The sequence below is a fragment of the Pongo pygmaeus genome, chromosome 13, assembly GCF_028885625.2.
Source record: "Pongo pygmaeus isolate AG05252 chromosome 13, NHGRI_mPonPyg2-v2.0_pri, whole genome shotgun sequence".
NCBI classification, from domain to species: Eukaryota; Metazoa; Chordata; class Mammalia; order Primates; family Hominidae; genus Pongo; species Pongo pygmaeus.
In genome coordinates, this window is record NC_072386.2 from 111,728,367 (window position 1) to 111,749,006 (window position 20,640).

General features: G+C 41.1%; 1 protein-coding gene across 22 annotated transcripts in view; it reads left to right on the top strand.

The window, feature by feature from the left end:
- CNTRL (centriolin) overlaps positions 1-20,640 on the top strand; it is a 102,386-nt gene that overhangs the window by 53,981 nt on the left and 27,765 nt on the right. For 21 of the 22 annotated variants that reach the window (XM_063649877.1, XM_063649882.1, XM_063649886.1 and 18 more), the window contains 11 exons: positions 4,610-4,786; positions 7,340-7,474; positions 9,432-9,577; positions 10,174-10,381; positions 10,884-11,063; positions 12,700-12,879; positions 13,642-13,758; positions 14,042-14,183; positions 14,906-15,054; positions 17,448-17,637; positions 18,934-19,247. In XM_063649877.1, the coding sequence (XP_063505947.1) occupies positions 4,610-4,786; positions 7,340-7,474; positions 9,432-9,577; positions 10,174-10,381; positions 10,884-11,063; positions 12,700-12,879; positions 13,642-13,758; positions 14,042-14,183; positions 14,906-15,054; positions 17,448-17,637; positions 18,934-19,247 (1,938 nt within the window). The remainder of the gene's footprint in view (positions 1-4,609; positions 4,787-7,339; positions 7,475-9,431; positions 9,578-10,173; positions 10,382-10,883; positions 11,064-12,699; positions 12,880-13,641; positions 13,759-14,041; positions 14,184-14,905; positions 15,055-17,447; positions 17,638-18,933; positions 19,248-20,640) is intronic. The other variant, XM_063649879.1, reaches the window with a different exon arrangement.

The window sequence follows — 20,640 nt, forward strand, 5'->3', positions numbered from 1 at the left end:
GAGTTCAAGTCCTGGATATCCTTGTTAACCTTCTGTCTTGTTGATCTGTCTAATATTGACAGTGGGGTGTTAAAGTCTCCCATTATTATTGTGTGGGAGTCTAAGTCTCTTTGTAGGTCTCTAAGGACTTGCTTTGTGAATCTGGGTTCTCCTGTATTGGGTGCATATATGTTTAGGATAGTCAGCCCTTCTTGTTGAATTGATCCCTTCACCATTATGTAATGGCCTTCTTTGTCTCTTTTGATCTTTGTTGGTTTAAAGTCTGTTTTATCAGAGACTAGGATTGCAGGCCCTGCCTTTTTTTGCTTTCCATTTGCTTGGCAGATCTTCCTCCATCCCTCTATTTTGAGCCTATGTGTGTCTCTGCACATGAGATGGGTCTCCTGAATGCAGCACACAGATGGGTCTTGACTCTTTATCCAATTTGCCAGTCTGTGTCTTTTAATTGGGGCATTTAGCCCATTTACATTTAAGGTTAACATTGTTATGTGTGAATTTGGTCCTGTCATTATGATGTTAGCTGGTTAATTTTCTCATTACTTGATGCAGTTTCTTCCTTGCATCGATGGTCTTTACAATTTGGCATGTTTTTGCAGTGGCTGGTACCAGTTGTTCCTTTCCATGTTTAGTGCTTCCTTCAGGAGCTCTTGTAAGGCAGGCCTGGTGGTGACAAAATCTCTCAGCATTTGCTTGTCTGTAAAGGATTTTATTTCTCCTTCACTCATGAAGCTTAGTTTGGTTGGATATGAAATTCTGGGTTGAAAATTCTTTTCTTTAAGAATGTTGAATATTGGCCCCTACTCTCTTCTGGCTTGTAGAGTTTCTGAGAGATATGCTGTTAGTCTGATGGGCTTCCCTTTGTGGGTAACCCGACCTTTCTCTCTGGCTGCCTTTAAATTTTTTCCTTCATGTCAACCTTAGAGAATCTGACAATTATGTGTCTTGGAGTTGTTCTTCTCGAGGAGTATCTTTGTGGTGTTCTCTGTATTTCCTGAATTTGAATGTTGGCCTGCCTTGCTAGGTTAGGGAAGTTCTCCTGGATAATATCCTGAAGAGTGTTTTCCAACTTAGTTCCATTCTCCCTGTCACTTTCAGGTACACCATTCAAACATAGATTTGGTCTTTTCACATAGTCCCATATTTCTTGGAGGCTTTGTTCATTTCTTTTTACTCTTTTTTCTCTAAATTTCTCTTCTTGCTTTATTTCATTAATTTGAACTTCAGTCACTGATACCCTTTCTTCCACTTGATCAAATTGGCTATTGAAGCTTGTGCATGTGTCACGTAGTTCTCATGCCATGGTTTTCAGCTCCATCAGGTCATTTAAGGTCTTCTCTACACTCTTTATTCTAATTAGCCATTCGTCTAGTCTTTTTTCAAGGTTTTTAGCTTCCTTGCAATGGGTTCAAACATCCTCCTTTAGCTTGAAGAAGTTTGTTATTACCGACCTTCTGAAGCCTACTTCTGTCAGCTCATCAAAGTCATTCTCCATCCATCATTTGGAGGAGAAGAGGTGCTCGGTTTTTAGAATTTCCAGCTTTTCTGCTCTGGTTTCTCCCCATCTTTGTGGTCTTATCTACCTTTGGTCTTTGATGTTGGTGACCTCCAGATGGGGTTTTGGTGTGGATATCCTTTTTGTTGATGTTGAGGCTATTCCTTTCTGTTTGTTAGTTTTCCTTCTAACAGTCAGGCCCCTCAGCTGCCGGTCTGTTGGAGTTTGCTAGAGGTCCACTCCAGACCCTGTTCACCTCGGTATCACAAGTAGAGGCTGCAGAACAGCAAATATTGCTGCCTAATCCTTCCTCTGGAAGCTTCTTCCCAGAGGGGCACCTGCCTGTATGACATGTCAGTTGGCCTCTACTGGGAGGTGTCTCCCAGTTAGGCTACACGGGGGTCAGGGACCCACTTGAGGAGGCAGTCTCTCTGTTCTCTGAGCTCAAACACTGTGCTGGGAGAACCAGTGCTCTCTTCAGAGCTGTCCAACAGGGACGTTTGAGTCTGCAGAAGTTTCTGCCGCCTTTTGTTCAGCTATGCCCTGCCCCTAAAGGTGGAGTCTACATGTAGAGGCAGAGGTCTTGCTGAGCTGCGGTGGGCTCCACCCAGTTCGAGCTTCCTGGCTGCTGTGTTTACCTACTCAAGCCTCAGCAGCACCTCCCCCTGCCAGGCTGCTGCCTCCAAGGTCGATCTCAGACTGCTGCACTAGCAGTGAGCAAGGCTCCATGAGCATGGGACCCGCTGAGCCAGGTGTGGGATAGGATCTCCTGGTGTGCCGTTTGCTAAGACCACTGGAAAAGCACAGTATTTGGGCGAGAGTGTCCTGTTTTTCCAGGTACCATCTTCTGTGAAGGTACGGCTTCCCTTGGCTAGGAAAGGGAAATCCCCCGATCCGTTCCATTTCCTGGGTGAGGCGATGCCCCGCTCTGCTTCGGGTGGCCCTCCGTGGGCTGCACGCACTGTCCAATCAGTGCCAGTGAGATGAACCAGGTACCTCAGTTGGAAATGCAGAAATCACCTGTCGTCTGCGTCGATCATGCTGGGAGCTGCAGACCAAGCTGTTCCTATTTGGCCATCTTGGAATGGGATTCAGTTTTATATACATTTTTATACAGATTTTTTTTCCTGAACCATTTGGAAATCAGTTGTAGACATCATGCTCCTTTGCTCCTAAATATTTCAGTATGTATTTCCTATGAACAAGGACATTTTCTAACATAAACACAGAATAATTATCAAATTTAGGAAATTCAGTATTTTATCAGACTTCATGTTTGCCAGTCTGCTGAGCTTTAAAGGCCTTCTTTCCATCTTTCTATTGTGAAGATGTTTACAGTTACAAGAAAGTTGAAAGAATAGTTTGGTGAACATCTGTGAACCCTCTTGGATTCAATAAATATTTTGATTTATTTATTTTCTCTTTCTCATAGACACATACTTTTTTCCTTTGCTCATTAGAAAGTTGCAGATATCATAACATCATCCCTTCAACACACATCTTTTTAAGAGCATTTTCCTGCATCACTACCATATCATTATTACACCTAAGAAAATTGACGGTAATTCCTTAATGTCCTCTAATATCTTTTTTTTTTTTTTTTTTTTTTGAGATGGAGTCTTGCTCTGTCACCAGGCTGGGAGTGCAGTGGCACAATCTTGGCTCACTGCAACCTCCGCCTCCCAGGTTCAAGTGATTCCCCTGCCTCAGCCTCCTGAGTAGCTGGGACTATAGGCGTGTGCCACCACGCCTGGCTAATTTTTTTTTTTTTGTATTTTAGTAGAGATAGGTTTCACCATGTTGGCCAGGATGGTCTCAATCTCCTGACTTCTTGATCCACCTGCCTTGGCCTCCCAAAGTGCTGGGATTACAGGCATGAGCCACCGTGCCCGGCCCTAAGGTCCTCTAATATCTGAACCATATTCAGATTTTCTTGATTGTCCCAAGAATGTGTGTGTGTGTGCATGTGCGTGTGTAAAATCCGGGCTGGTATTCTGTAGATTGAACCACGTTCTGGGTTTGACTGATTGTTTCCTCATGGTGTGTTTAACTTGTATCTCTGTGTTCTATGTAAAATAGTATCTTAAGTTAACTGCGTTTTCCCCTGGTTACTGGAGAGGCTGATCACCTTTCATTTGCTGTTCAGGTCTCCTCTTGAGTGATTTCCCTATTCATATTCTTTGCCTATTTTTTGTTGAATTGTCTCTGCCTTTCTTAAAGATTTGTAGGAATTCTTTACATATTCTGGATAATAATCTTTGGTTGGTTATATGTAGTATCTATATTTTAAACAAGCAGCCCAAATGATTGAGTTGCCAAGTGGTTTTTGGACAATTCTTTTGTAGAAGTTCTCATCGTAGACTCCTCCTCTTTAATCTGTACTAGTTTGATCCCAAGTAAATAGATGAAAGAGATAAGGTTTAATCACAAAACACAAATGGACTAAAATGAATCAGAACCATGGTATGCTAATAAAGATGTACTTATATTCTTGATAGCACTCATTTAAGGTACTCTTATCATCCTTAATATTAGAGAGTGCTGGTCCCATTTTGTTCTTCTGATAAATGAACATGCTATGGTTTAATAGAGAGAGTACAGGCTTTGGAGTCAGAGATCAACATTTGTATGCTGATTATCCTTTTTCTAGCTACATAGCCCTGTGCAATTTACTTAGATATTCATTCTACAGTTCCTCATCTATAAAACTGCAAGTTGCCTTATACAGTTATTGTGAAGATACAATGAAATAATGAATATGAAAACATTTTGTCCAACATCAGATGAAAAATAAGCATTAAATCTTATCCTACTCTTTTTTTCCTTCCTTTCTCCCTCCTCATGTTTTTAGACTCATAAGTATCACAGAACTGGTCCCTTTGAAAAGCAGTACGTTGGGAGCTTACTGACTTTCTTGATTACATTTAGCCAGGGTTTTGTTTTCCAACCAGGATATGCACAGCCTGAGTCTTCGTCATATTGCTACTGAAAACTTTGTGGCAGGCAGCAGTAGCTGGCCAGCGTTTGGTTTACAGTGCTCAAGTTACTTATAATGCCTTGCAAATGCTTAAGCAGCACAGTGAGGGTTCCATAGTTAAACCCACTGAATCTTTCTAGGAGCTTGCAGAGCTAGAAAGTGCCCTCCAAGAGCAGCATGAGGTGAATGCATCTTTGCAGCAGACCCAGGGAGATCTCAGTGCCTATGAAGCTGAGCTAGAGGCTCGGCTAAACCTAAGGGATGCTGAAGCCAACCAGCTCAAGGAAGAGTTGGAAAAAGTAACAAGACTTACTCAGGTAAGTAGGAGCATGAAGCCAACTAGAAACTAAGTACCCTGTGCCTTAAGATATCATCCTTCTTTTATTTATGTCTTAATTTAAAATTAAGCGTTTTTTCATACAATATATATGGAGTGATGAGAAAGGCAGAATTTTGGAGTCAGACATTGTGAGTGCTAATAACTACCCCTGTGTGAACATGGGCAAATCGGTTCATAGCTCTGAGTCTCCCAGCCTTTTCCTCCTCTGTAAAATGGCTTATGGGGAAGATAAATGAGATAATGGACATGAAAGCATCTGACAGTTGATACTCAATAAATGCTAGTTTTTCCTTCTTAGAACAGGTTTAAGGACTTTTTTTTTGAGACAGAGTCTTGCTCTGTTGCTAGGCTGGAGTGCAGTGGCATGATGTTGGCTCACTGCAACCTCCGCCTCCTGGGTTCAAGCGATTTTCCTGCCTCAGCCTCCTGAGTAGCTGGGACTACAGGTGCGTGCCACCATGCCTGGCTAATTTTTTGTATGTTAGTAGAGATGGGGTTTCACCATGTTGGTCGGGGTGGTCTACAAACTCCCGACCTCAGGTGATCTGCCCACCTCAGCCTCCCAAAGTGCTGGGATTACAGGCATGGGCCACCGTGCCCAGCCGAGACCTCTTTTAGGTTGATGATAAGTTGTAGTTTGCTGTCTCCTTTTAGGGTTGGTTGAAAGATCCACTAGTTTAAATTATACTTTCAAGTTACAGAAAACATATCCAATAAATATTTATTGATCGGCCATTGAGGGCCAGGTACTGTGGATTCTCTAGGGAAAGCACAGACATGGTCACCATCTTGTGGAGCTGACAGATCTCTGATTGGTAAGCTAGTCCAGCAGGTGAAACAGGTATGGAAGAAAGAAAGGGACAGGATTCTTTGGCCAAGGGGGAAGTAGTCAGGGAAGACCACCCTACAGAAATGATGTTTCAGCTGATGGCTGATGGATGAGTAGGATTTGGCCATGCAGAGGGGACAGGGTGAAAGGGATAAAGGTAAGGTATTTGTATTCTAGGCAGAGAGGTGAGGAGAGAGAGCATATAGTACATTTGAAGTGCTGAAAGTATGCCTCCAGGATGCCAGGAGCAGGGAGAGGAGTGAGGAAAGAGAATGAGAGGTAAAGGCAGAGAGGCAGGCAGAGGCCAGTTGTAATATATTCTTTATCAGATTAAAAATACAATTTATTAGCCAGATGAGCTGCATCTTCTTTCAGGAAGCCCACCTCAACCTTTCCTTTCTGCCTGCTGAAAATCTGGGTTCAGGACTCTACTTTGGTTTTCCTATAACCTGTGCACAGTAAAGGTATTTATCATGCATATGATGATCATCTGTTTAGATGCTCCTAGATGATCTGTTTGTTTTACCCCAGCTAGACTCAGAGCTCAGTGAATGCCCAGATTGTACCTGTTTCTGCTTTTTCAGTGCCTGGCATATGAGAAGCGTCAATATGTGCTTATTTGATGAAAATGAAATAAATAAGATATTTTGAATCTCAGGAATGCATGTAAAAATAATTCATATGATTAGAAAAGGAACTAGAAATATATCTGGTTTATTATAGTAATTATATATATTCCTTTACTTATGAAATATCAGATCATCACTTGACAGTTGTCAGGATTGTATTTCTCAAGAGTACCGAGTTTTGTAGAAGTATAGTTGACAAGATCAGAGTCTCAGAAATCAGGAGGTTTTAGGAAAACAATTAAAGTAACAGTAAATATTTTAAAATAATAATAAATAAAATTTCTAGATGGCATTTTCCTTAATAAATTCTCTTTTCAAGTCAGACTGTACTAGCTTGAAATACATTGTCCTTTGTACTTTGATTGGCTTTTATTTTCTTCTCATAAGTCTTGACAAAATTATTTTAAGAGCCTGGCCTTTTCACTGATTCACTTAGTATTGAAAGGGACATTCCCCCTCCCACAGCACCAAGACTGCCAGGATTGGTCTTCAAACCACACGTTGAGATATGAGGCATAACAGATCTCTTGTCTCTGATCTGAAGATCTACAGATCTCTGATTGGTAAACTTTAGTTGCATGAACTCACTTGTGATGCTTGATAAATACAGATTCCTCGGCCCCACCCACCCTAGAGATTCTGATCCAGAATCTCTTTTCTGAGATAGAGTTTAGGTGTCTGCATTTTTAACAGACATACCTAGTGTTGATACAGTTTTTTTGAGGACCACAGTTTGAGAAATACTAGTCTAAGGGAAAGGAGAGCAGTAATTGTTGGATCACTTGCAGAACTTTTAAAGGTAGGTGCCTCGGTCCACCCCTGAAGATTCTGATTTGGTGTATTTGGGCTGAGCTGATTCTGATGCTTACTCCTTCTTAAGTGTTAATAATAGTTTAAGGATTGTGTGAAAAAATTATCTTTGGTTTTTAAATTTGGGAGTACAAACATAAAACTGAGTTGTAAAACTATAGCTAGCAAGGGACTGTGTATATATGTAAATTTATTTGTGCCTTTTAAAATCATAAATTATTGCTGTTTTACACTTTCATGTCATTGCTTCCTATGGTGACAGTTAGAACAATCAGCCCTTCAAGCAGAACTTGAGAAGGAAAGGCAAGCCCTCAAGAATGCCCTTGGAAAAGCCCAGTTCTCAGAAGAAAAGGAGCAAGAGAACAGTGAGCTCCATGCAAAACTTAAACACTTGCAGGTAGAGATTTGTTGTTTTAGATTACATTCTTACACAGAACACCCAAGGATGATGATATCTTTAGTCAGGCACTTAGCAACCTGCTCTAACATGTAGTAAGCAACTTGAATTACTAGAAAAAAGGGAATTCTGGGTGGAGCAGCACCATAGCCCCTGTTCTCTTGTGACCATTGTTTTAAGATTATTATTTGTGAATCTCCTTTTGTTTTTACGATGGTGCAAAGAGATAGAGGCAGTGTCAGTAGTAAACAATATATTGTGTAAACTCATGGGCAAAAGCAGTATCTTGCTTTTCTTCTAAAAGCAGATATGTCACCAGACCAAACTAAAATGATCAGATTGGTGCATCCTCTTCCACTGAAATGTCTTTGTAATTATCCAGGAATTTAACTAGAGTGAGTTGCAGTGGGATTTCTTATCTGTAAATAGTTTTCACTGTCCTCTTCTCGGAAAGGATGCTATTAAAAATGTAATCATTTTTTATTTGTGGGAATGTATGTCAATATTTTTATAGCTGTTCTCACAGTAATCTGCTGAACAAACTGCAGGAAAAACAGGTGGATAGGATTTTTCAGATAATTAAACTCTTGAAGAAGACAGATGTCTGAACAAACGAGTACCTGAATCATCACTCAGGTCTCCAAATCTGTGAGGTTGGGGGCCTCTTGGCTGGCTGAGATGGTAGCTGTTATCACCAGAAATAAAAGGGTAGAGTTTATGTGGCTTGGAGGAATGATTCCCAAAAAAACTACGTAGGGGGATTTGAGAGAAATAAGACTAAACTCACCCAAATGTTCTCTTCTTCTAACACTTCAAATATTTGTTCCTCGAAGTTTAAAGAAATCTAATAACCTAGAATTTAATTTTTACTGCTCTCAGTTCCACTTCTGAAGCAAATATCATAAAAGATATACATGTTTTCCATTACTATGTGAGGTGTGTGTGTATGTTGGGTCTTCCTTGAGTTATCATTTTCCATTTTTAGTATAGAAATTTGCATATAACACAAAAACAGAATAGCTTATGACCCTTATTTACCCATTGCCCAACCTAAACAGTTGACAACATTCATTGTTTCATTTTGTCCACCTCTTTTGTTGCTGGAATATTTTAAAGAAAAATTTCATACATCATTCTTTCACCTGCAAATACTTAAGTGTACATCTCTTGCAGAAAAGGACTAATATAATATTCTTCAGGGGCCTTCTCCAAAGTAGAAAGTGAAGTCAACTTTCTAGAATGCTGACACGTGTTGTGGGACTACCTTAATTAGAACTAGATTCTTTGATTACTTGGCCAGCTAACCTCCTGAGTACAAGTTGAACCCACTCTACATGTCTTTGTCAGAAATCATTTAGTTGCAATGAACCAAAACCTACTCACACTAGCTCAAGAAAGGAGACAGCTTGCTAGGAACCAGAGCTGCTCTGCCTTTCATGTTGATATAGGGGCTCTTTCATTTCTCTTTTTCCATCTCTCCAAGCATTGTATGTGGCCCAGCATAGACCCCAGCCCTGAGTTAACGTATTTTCAGGTCCAGCATTTATATAGGCTTGCTGTACTGAATCTTGCTTCAAATTATGGAGAGAATGAGAACCTGTTTTCTGGCTAGTTGATGTGTTGACTGGCCTCAAGTCAGATGATCTATGGCCAGGATTAGATAGTACTACAGAAAGGGCTGCCTTGGGGCAATGGGCATGGGCAGTTTACAGATAAAGAGGACTCCAGATGGAACAGGCACTTGAAAACATGTTAATTGCATTCTAAATTCTTCATTTCAGTTAACATTGTTACACTGAGTTTGAAGTAGATTAATCATACGGAAATTTTAGGAATTTCTACTTGAAAGAGGCATTGTCTGAATTTAGTTCTGTGGTCTAGATATGTTTGTTAGTTCGTTAGTAGTGAAAATATGCTGGCATGTAATAGATAATCCCTATTTCATCCCCCTCCATAGGATGACAATAATCTGTTAAAAGAGCAACTTAAAGATTTCCAGAATCACCTTAACCGTGTGGTTGATGGTTTGGTTCATCCAGAAGAAGTGGCAGCTCGTGTGGATGAGCTAAGAAGAAAACTGAAATTAGGAGCTGGGGAAATGAAGTAAGGAAAAAGCAAGACCTCCAAGTCTAGAGTGGGCCTCACAACTTGAGAGTTGTGAGTGTGAGGTTCAATGATAAACTCACCTTTCTAAGTTCTGTTAATGGCAAATTTCTTTTGTAAGGTTCTCCTTATGATGTTTTCATGACTGAGACAAAAGATTGTTTAATTTATTTGTCTGCCACTGATTGTTTTTACATTTTGGATCTTTTTTTTTGGTATTTAAGAGTAATTTTTGGTATTTAAGAGTTATTGTTTCTTGAAAGTTAATTATATATGGTCAGGAAGTAGAGCCACATTATACATTTTAAATAGAGAAGAAACATCAAAAGAAAACATAATTATTTCAAATATATGAAATGGACATTTATTCTTGGAGCAAATATTGTTAGCCTGATATGAACCTATGTTTTCAGAGTGGCAGCAGTCATTTTGATAAAGCAATAATTTGTGCTTAGGAGATGGTCAGTAAATTGCTATAGATTGACACCAGTCCCTCCACACAGCTTTTTACTCTGGAGCTAAAGTTAATAGCATGTTTGCATCCAGCATCAAAAATTAAATGTCACATTTATACCATTTTTCCCCCTCCTTACTAGCATCCATAGTCCTTCAGATGTCTTAGGGAAAAGTCTTGCTGATTTACAGAAACAATTCAGTGAAATTCTTGCACGCTCCAAGTGGGAAAGAGATGAAGCACAAGTTAGAGAGAGAAAACTCCAAGAAGAAATGGCTCTACAGCAAGAGAAACTGGCAACTGGACAAGAAGAGTTCAGGCAGGCCTGTGAGAGAGCCCTGGAAGCAAGAGTAAGACAAGGGCAAGAGGCACCTGGAGGGAAGTGTTTGGCAAATATTAATGTTTTTCAGCAAATTACAATGCTTCCTTTGTCATGCAAATACAACATAATTGTTGTTATCTTCACTTATAACAAGTCAAGCAGGGTGTGACTAAAACTCAACCCTGAATGTGGTTATAATGTCAAAGTCAGGCTTGTTTGTGACATTGTGTTTTCCTTGATTTAGAAGCAAAGGCAAGTTATTTTATAACAGGCAGGTAAATAATGCCACATTCCTAGAGTATGGTGTGTTGCCAGAATCTGGTATTTTTTGATGTGATGATTTTAATGAAGAGGTAAACATTCAAATGACTCCTAGAGATCGTTCAAGATAAAACCATTCGTGACAACTCATTAGTAAAAAATTAAGTTACAACCTGTTGTAAAATGGGTGATAATTCTATAAAATGTTTTTATTTTGCTTAAAACATATTTTGCCTAAAAATCATTCTTGAAATTGTATTTCTTCACAGATTAATTTTGATAAGAGGCAACATGAAGCAAGAATCCAGCAAATGGAGAATGAAATTCACTATTTGCAAGAAAATCTAAAAAGTATGGAGGAAATCCAAGGCCTTACAGATCTCCAACTTCAGGAAGCTGATGAAGAGAAGGAGAGAATTCTGGCCCAACTCCGAGAGTTAGAGAAAAAGGTAGGGGAGGCTTAGAAAATGAGGCACATAAGTACCTGCTGCCAGTGTCCTGCCCACTGGCAACTAGGTCAGCTGAGATGGGTGCGATCTGTAGTCACCTCTGGCTGCATTGCTGGCACAGTGCTGAATCTGACCCAGGTGGGACCTGGATGCATGTCATTGGATCAGGAAGCTAAGACCATGTGTCGTGGTAGATGGAAACGAGAATTGAGAATGTAAGGAGTGACTTTCGAGTTAATTAGGTGATACTTAACAAATGATATTGGGAGGAGTTTGACTCCTTTGAAACCTCTTGTCCAGTTGGACACATCCATGGGAAATTACTTTTAAACTCCTCATCATCCTTTCTAATACCCCTGCCTCTCTTTGACGGCTTTTCTCCATTCCACCTCAACCATCTACTCCCATTGTCACATTCTGGACTTTGTCAAGTTTAAAAATTGCACCCACCTCTGAAATTACAAACTGAAGTGTCTTGCTCTGATCATAACCGTTTATCTTGCTGGTATCCACACACTAAAAATTTGTCAGCCTTATTGAGCTTCCATTTCATTAGCCTCACCCCCACCTTTGCTATCTGTTAAGCCCTTGTCTTTCCTTTCTTACTTGTCCAACTTAAATTTTGTGGTCTACCAACTATAACTTTTTTTTTTTTTTTTAACAAATATCCTCAAGTTCCTTGTCCTTTTCTACTGTTTTATTTCCCTGACAAAACTGAAGCTTTCTGCTTTCTTTGGGCCTGCACTTACACTGGGTGTTCCTGGAGAAAAAAGTCACCATCCAGTATTGTGGTGTCATTATAAACTTATAGTTACCAATCTCAAATGGACAATATGACCCTTTTCTGTGGTGAGCTTCCTCTCCCATGCCTCACTGTTTCACACCTTCTCATTCCTCACACCTGCTGTCTGCTTTCTCCCAGCCTCAGTGAATGCCTTGCTTCATCCTTCACTGAGAACTCATCAGTTTCCAAGTCCTATTGAATCCATCTCTAAAATATATCTGGAATATATGTCCTTTTTCCTTCTCTGATGCTAGACCGTTGTGCTGTCATCATCTCTCTTCTGGATGACTACTGTGGCTGTCTGATCGATCTGTCACTTCTACTCATGACCCTGCTCTCCAGAGCAGCCAAGATGCTCTTTCTGAAATGTCAAGTGGCTGTAATCAGTCTCCCCTCCTGTAGCTTCCTTTGTTCTTAGGAGTAAGACCAAAATTCTTAAGCCTACGAGGCCTACATGATTTGCCTCTGTTTAGAGCTCTCCTTTTCTCACTGTGCTCCTCCTTTCAGTTTCTCAAAAATGCCAAATTCTTTCACCACCATCCTATGCCCAGGGCCTAATTCAGTGATTTCAAAGGCAGGTTCATCCATGCCTTGGTGGTAGTGCTAGGAAATGTTTTTCCAATGAATGGATGAAGTTATGACCACTAAGATTCTTGACTGAGAAGACCTAGTCCAAGTTTCTCACAGTTTTGAGATCTATTATTTATTCATTTGATATATGTGGAGTACCTCCTGTGTATCAAGTATTGTTCTAGGCAGCAGTGAACAGAGTCCCTACCCTCCTGGAGCTTACGTCTGAATTCATTCCTGCCAAATGATTCATCTGTTTAATTAATGTTTCTTTTATTTTAGAAGAAACTTGAAGATGCCAAATCTCAGGAGCAAGTTTTTGGTTTAGATAAAGAACTGAAGAAACTAAAGAAAGCCGTAGCCACCTCTGATAAGCTAGCCACAGCTGAGCTCACCATTGCCAAAGACCAGCTGAAGTCCCTTCATGGAACTGTTATGAAAATTAACCAGGAGCGAGCAGAGGTGAGTTCACATGTACAGAACAGGTTTCCATCAATGATGCTGCTGTCAAAAAACATGGCAACTTGTATTATTGATCTTGCTATAGACATTGGTTATTTTATAAACCACTGTAAAGTTGTCTGTTTTTCTTAAGACCTAAAGATTATATTTCCCCCATCACAACCCCCAATAATTTATTTTGTGCTTCCATGGATACTGCGTTCTACTGAGCCCTGAAAGGAATCATCAAATAAACATGCTATCTCTACCTTTAAGTGTAAGGATCTGCTTAGGGAGGTAGCTGTCGATATCTACCTGGACAAGGGTTCTTGAAGGATTGTCATATAATCCCTCTGAATCTCAAATTTTTCATCTCATGCAATCATATGAAAATGTTACTTCATAGTATGACTCCTTACTGAGCTAATGTCTGTTACTGTGCTTTATAGGATGCAAATGCTAATGAGATTAAGATAGCAGATCACAGGAGACAAAAATCTAATGATGAGAGCCCAGAGAGACATAATCATGGAAGACGGTAGTAAAAGTAAAAAAGTAAAAAAATTAGCCTTTGTTCTTTCTGATGCCGCACCTTGGGGTTGGGGGCTGGGCAGGCTGCCCAACAATGGGAACAACACAGGAGAAGGTGGGGCTTGGGTGTCCCTTTTCATGGACAGCCTGGTAGGCAATGTGATGAAAGCGGAAGAATCAATCCAAGAGGAAGAAATGAAGAAAACAACCTGTGATAGCAGTGGTGCCTTTCTCATACTTCTGTCCCAGTAGGAGTTACAGGAAGCAGAGAGGTTCAGCAGAAAGGCAGCACAAGCAGCCAGAGATCTGACCCGAGCAGAAGCTGAGATCGAACTCCTGCAGAATCTCCTCAGGCGGAAGGAGGAGCAGGTCAGTGTTGGTACCCAGAGACCTCCTCTTTATCAGATTCTTAACAGTTCCTAAAAGACAAAATTACTGTAGGTGATGTCTCAAAGAATTCTGAAGTGCAATCAATAGTTAATCAGTACTTTATCCTCTACTGTGTGCCAGGCTTGGTGCAGTTCCCAAGTAATGCAGTTTCCTCACTGGGAAAGTGTAAATAAATATAGAATCATAATCAAGTTGAAAGGATAAATGTGTTTGGGAAAGAATGAATTCATTGGCAACTTTGTATGTGTGATTTTTTAAATAGTTTCGACTTGCGATGGAGAAAACAGGTGTAGGTACTGGAGCAAACTCACAGGTCCTAGAAATTGAGAAACTGAATGAGACAATGGAACGACAAAGGACAGAGATTGCAAGGCTGCAGAATGTACTAGACCTCACCGGAACTGGTAAAGTATTGGGCTTTGATTTTTGGCAGTGGTTTTGTAGTCATAAAATTAAATCATCTCATTTGTTTTTTACCTTTAACTGTTACAAATCAAGTCCATGCTTGATTTAGAGAGCTGTGGTAATTAGCTTAATAAGTAAAATCAAATAAATCAGATAATTTTAAAAGTATTTTCTGTAATTGTGTTACTGGGGGACTTGGTTGCCAAGATAAGAGTTTCGTATTTGTGGGTGGGCGCAGTGGCTCACGCCTGTGATCCTAGCACTTTGGGAGGCTGAGGTGGGTGGATCACTTGAGGTCAGGAGTTCGAGACCAGCCTGGCCAACATGGTGACACCCTGTCTCTACTAAAAAATACAAAAATTAGCTGGGCGTGGAGGTGGGCACCTGTAAACCCAGCTACTCGGGAAGCTGAGGCAGGAGAATCACTTGAACCTGGGAGGCGGAGGTTGGCAGTGAGCCGAGATTGGGCCACTGCACTCCAGACTGGATGACAGAGTGAGACTCTGTCTCAAAAAAAGAAAAAAAGAGTTTTGTATTTGTAATTTCAAAATAAATAATGTTTACAAATCAGTTTGCTTTTTTTTGACTTACCAAAGGGCAGACTGAAAGTCAGCTTTGAGGAACTGATAAAATTAATTGGCTCTCATAGAATCTCTTTTATATTTTGAGAAAGGAAGTAAATGATTTCATATCAATTTCATAGAATGACTTTTCTTTACAGACAACAAAGGAGGCTTTGAAAATGTTTTAGAAGAAATTGCTGAACTTCGACGTGAAGTTTCTTATCAGAATGATTACATCAGCAGCATGGCAGATCCTTTCAAAAGACGAGGCTATTGGTACTTTATGCCACCACCACCATCATCAAAAGTAGGAATTCTGTGGTGTTGGGAATGTATACTGAATTTTCTTGAAGAAAGTGTGACATTGTCCCCTTCCCCAAATTTATGAGCAGGTACCAAAAACAACATTTCTATGCTAAGCCGTGCATTGAGGTTCTATAGTGTTTTTAATATTTGAGATGAAAATAGGGCCTTCTTGGGGAAGGTGACAGTTGACTGTTCATACTCAGGTGGTATGTGTTAGGGTCCTTGAATGCGGATGCTGTAAGGAGAAAAGGTGATTTGAGCCCAGAGAGCCTGCTGAAATGGGCATAGAATTGTGCAGAGCCTCTGACAGAAAAAAAGGCACCTGGCTTTCATGTCCTTTTAATGAACATTCATTCAGTGCTTACTGAAGCCTAGGCCAAGTGCTAGGTAGTGGTGGGGCATCACAATGAATGGTAAAGCCCCTGCTCTCAAAGAGTTCATTGGCCATGCCAGCATAATTGCAAAATGGTGACATACCTATGACAACAGACCTGACCTGTATTCTCTAGTTGCAGAGAGGTATTAAGGATTCATCTGATGGGAAGTTCAGGAAGGAATGCTTCACAAGCAGGGATGTGAAGTCAGCACTTAGCAAGCAGTGAGCGATGGGCTTTTAGGAGGGAGGAAACAGCTCGTATGGAAGAGGAGAGTTATTGGCTTAGCAAAGACAAGTAGCTTTGTGGGGCTAGAGGGTTTATAGGAACAGTGTCAGATGAAGCTGAAAAGTAGATTGGGGGTCCTGCTTTTGTTTTTGTTTTTGTTTTTTGAGACGGAGTCTTGCTGTGTCCCCCAGGCTGGAGTGCAGTGGTGTGATCTCGGCTCCTTGCAACCGCTGCCTCCTGGGTTCAAGCGATTCTCCTGTTTCCGCCTCCTGAGTAGCTGGGATTATAGGCATGTGCCACCAGGCCTGGCTAATTTTTAGATTTTTAATAGAGATGGGGTTTTGCCATGTTGGCCAGGCTGGTCTCAAACTCCTGACCTCAGGTGATCTGCCCACCTCGGCCTCCCAAAGTTCTGGGATTACAGGCGTGAGCCATCACCGTGCCTGGTCTGGGGTCATGCTTTTTTTTAAAGGGCTTTAGAATCTCTTACACTTAATTATGTAGGCCATGAGAAATGGGTTGTGTACTAAAATGATCAGAGCTGTAGTTTAGGAATAATATTCTGCCTAGTATAGAGACTATACTTATGGTAGGGTGAGCTTTCCGTGGGGCTCTTTGAACTGATTCAGGTAAAGAGTAGAAGCCAGAACTAGATCAGTGGAGCTGGGAAAGAGGAGATGAGATTAAAGGATGTTAAAGAGAAATGGTCAGGGCCTGGGGCCTGAATGTGGGAAGTGAGGAGAAGACTGGGGCCTGAATGTTGAAAGTGAGGAGAAGACTATAGGCTGTATTCATCCAAAGCAGAGGGGCCTGGTGCCATCCTGCTAGAATCAGCTGATGAGCAATAGTCAGGGAGAAGCAGCTCAGACACACTAGGATCCCAGGGCTGTGTAGACTTAACCAGACCCCTGAATAGCAGAATCTTAGATTCTCCCAGCAATCCTAAAGAAAGCCAACTCCTTGGTACAACCAGAGCTGGAGGTGGAAGCAGTATAAATTAGAGCAACACATATAAGCCTGAGCTGGGTGAGGGTTTAGAGGATGTACCTACAGACTGAGAAGGAGAAGGAGGGTAGCAGAGTAGAGCTTTAAAGCCATGCCAAGCTCCCAGGACCACAGAAGACTGGTGACCCCAGATTTCTTCGAAGTTCACTGGTTTCCTTTGCCTCAGTCGCTGGGCCATCAAGGATGAGGTTAAAAACAAAACAAAACAAAAAACCACTAGGAAAAATGACTACAGAGAGAACAGAGGCTGACACCCGGGACTCTGATCACTATGAGAACTTATTTTCATTTCTCTCTTGGGGAGTTAAATTAACCCAGTCAAACAGCCAGATAACATGCTTTTTCCATTTTGGTGTGGCCAAGGACTTGTGATTTCTAGAAAATTGTACCAAAAGAGAGGATAGGAGATGGATGTTTTAAAATGGCTTTTGAAAGGATAAATAGACATTAATTTGTTTGCTTTCACCACACTTCGAGCCCTTCACTTTCACAGACCAGTCTGATGTGACCCCAGCCATTACCCACATAGCCGTCCTTTCTGCATGGCTTCCCTGACACTGCCATGTTGATCAAGTCCAGAGGGATGTTAATAAGCTGAGTTGTGTATGGAACTGCAGTTTATGTGACCATGTAATCACCTCACTTCTGTGAAAAATAAGGATAATGAAAAGAAGCTAAGTTCTTTCTCAACCTTGCTACATCTCAACTTTGCTCTAGACTTTGATGTTTCTTAAAATCAGCCTTTCCATTTATAATAGATAGTGTGCTCTGCTGTCATTTGTTTTAGGTTTCCAGCCATAGTTCCCAGGCCACCAAGGACTCTGGTGTTGGCCTTAAGTACACAGCCTCAACTCCTGTTAGAAAACCACGCCCTGGGCAGCAGGATGGGAAGGAAGGCAGTCAACCTCCCCCTGCCTCAGGATACTGGGTTTATTCTCCCATCAGGAGTGGGTTACATAAACTGTTTCCAAATAGAGGTAAGTCAAATCACATAGGAAAGTTGCATTTCTCTTGCCCGTTTAATAACCTTTTACTGATTCTCTGAAACCCGTAAGACACAATCCAGACTCCTTAGCTAGCTCCATGAGGTCTTCTGTGATCTGGTCTTGGCCAGTGACCTCTTGTCGTTGTTTTAAACCCTGTCTGGAATGTCCTTCCTCCTTCCCCTACCATGCTGATGCCTACTCATCCTTCAGTGAGACCTAGGTCCTCAAACAGTGCTCCTAAAGGGAGCCTTCTTCCACCCTGCTTCACCCAGGCTGACTAAGCAGCCTCTTTGACTGTACTGGAGCACGGTGTCTTGTGTCCTTGCATCACGGCATTAATCTCATCCTCCTAAAAGGAAGTGTTACGGGTCTGTCTTCCAAAGCTCCAGAGGAGGAGTCAGACCTGAGTAAATCTTTTTCACTTATTAGCTGTGTGGTCTTAGGCTAATTATTTAGTTGCTGTGAAACTGTTAATCTGTAAAATGTGAATACTACCTTCTGAGAATTTGTTCATTCAGAAACTTTTTTTTTTTTTTTTGATATGGAGTCTCGCTCTGTCACCCAGGCTAGAGTGCAGTGGCACAATCTTGGCTCACTGCAACCTCCGCCTTCTGGAATCAAGCAGTTCTCTCTCCTGTTTTAGCCTCCCGAGTAGCTGGGATTACAGGCGTGCACCACCATGCCTGGCTACTTTTTGTATTTTTAGTAGAGATGGGGGTTTCACCATATTAGACAGGCTGGTCTCGAACTCCTGACCTCAAGTGATCTGCCTGCCTTGGCCTCCCAAAGTGCTGGGATTACAGGCGTGAGCCACCGTATGTGGCCAGGAAGTGCTTATTGACTGCCTGCTGTGTGCTAGGTTCTCTGTTGTCAGTGATCAGCAAACATATTTCCTGGTTTTAGGGCAGACAAGTTGGTAAACTATCACGTTGGAGAGTGTTATATGTCATGACAGTGGTAAACACTGAGTGCTGTGAGATCTTGTATGTAGCATGAATTAGATACCCAGATGGTCACTTAATAAATTAATGAATAAATTAACAAATGAGAAACAAACCAACAGATAAACATAAGAAAAATTCAAGTATCAGCCATAGAAAATACTTTGAATCCATGTTTTGAGCTGCTTTTCAAAAATAGTTTTGACCTTTTTTTCAGAGTTTTATTCTCACATCTCCAGTATCTTGGCTTAAATGCTGCTGTTCTCTACTAAATTTGTTTACCTGGTAAACCATGGGGGTAAAACACTCTTTTGTTTAATAAACTCTTCTGTTTATTTCTTTGAAGATGCAGACAGTGGAGGAGATAGTCAGGAAGAGAGTGAGCTGGATGACCAAGAAGAACCCCCATTTGTGCCTCCTCCTGGATACATGATGTATACTGTGCTTCCTGATGGTTCTCCTGTACCCCAGGGCATGGCCCTGTATGCACCACCTCCTCCCTTGCCAAACAATAGCCGACCTCTCACCCCTGGCACTGTTGTTTATGGCCCACCTCCTGCTGGGGCCCCCATGGTATATGGGCCTCCACCCCCCAACTTCTCCATCCCCTTCATCCCTATGGGTGTGCTGCATTGCAACGTCCCTGAACACCACAACTTAGTAAGTGGAAAGACATACAACTCTCTTTCCACACTGCTTCCATGGGTGACTGATAAGGTTATATACTTAATGAGTTGACCTATTTATGACTGGATTATATGGCAAAAGTGTGTTTGTAAGGCTGATGTTTAGAACTGTGCAAGCATTCTCATATTAAAATTCTCTTATAAAAGCAGTGGCATGTGCCTATAGTCCGAGCTACTCAGGAGACTGAGACAAGAGGATTGCTTGAGCCCAGGAATTCAAGGCCAGCCCCAGTAACAGCAAAAAACAAAAACCAAAAAAACAAAAATACCTTGTACAGGAGTTAGGGTCTCAGGCCAATCTACAAACCTGGGTTAGCCATTTAATAACAGATGTTTTCAGTCCAGAAATTTACCATTTTTACAAAGCTTATGTATTTTTCTATTGACAAGTGTTATATTAATGTGTATGTATATATTCACTTACTAGTGCCTGTGCTTACTTGTACACATACATATATGTATAATATGAGTGTATACACATACATATATGTGCACGTGTATGCACACAGGTATGGACAGCATACAGTAAGGTTTTGGTGGGGATTATCTCTAGGTGGTGGGATTTATTATTTATTTTCGTAGTTTATATTTCGGTGGGGATAAGGTTTTGGGGATTATCTCTAGGTGGTGGGATTTATTTATTATTTTCATAGTTTATATTTTATTGTACACAATATTTTGTATTCTGTTTTTCCTACTTAATGTTATAAGCATTTGTCCATGGTTTTACAAATGTCTTTAAACAATATTTTAATGACTGTACAACATTTCTATATTTGTAGGTACTGTAGCTGACTGTAAATTCTTACTGTATCTCTTAGGCTAGATTCTAAGAAATAATTATTTCCTAATCACTAGATTACTTCCTTTTTCTTTTTTTTTTTTTTTTTGAGACGGACTCTTTCTCTTTCGCCCAGGCTGGAATGCAGTGGCGTGATCTTGGCTCACTGCAACCTCCGCCTCCCGGGTTCAGGCAATTCTCCTGCCTCAGCCTCCCAAGTAGCTGGGATTAGAGGCATGCGCCACCATGCCCGGCTAATTTTTATATTTTTAGTATAGACGGGGGTTTCACCATGTTGGCCAGGCTGGTCTCGAACTCCTGACCTTGAGTGATCGCCTGCCTGGACCTCCCAAAGTGCTGGGATTACAGGCATGAGTCATGCGCCCAGCCTCATTAGATTACTTTCTGACTTTTTGGTTCTAAAGAAATAAAATGCAATCTAAGCTCCTCCTTCAGACTCAGAACACCTGGAGTTTTTTCCTTCCTCTCTTGGCAGATTGAGTGGAAGATAAACTAGGACATATATCAAGTCACCAGTCCCATTGTAATAGGTCAGACTAGGGTCTGTGTGCATTTACAAGTTTAA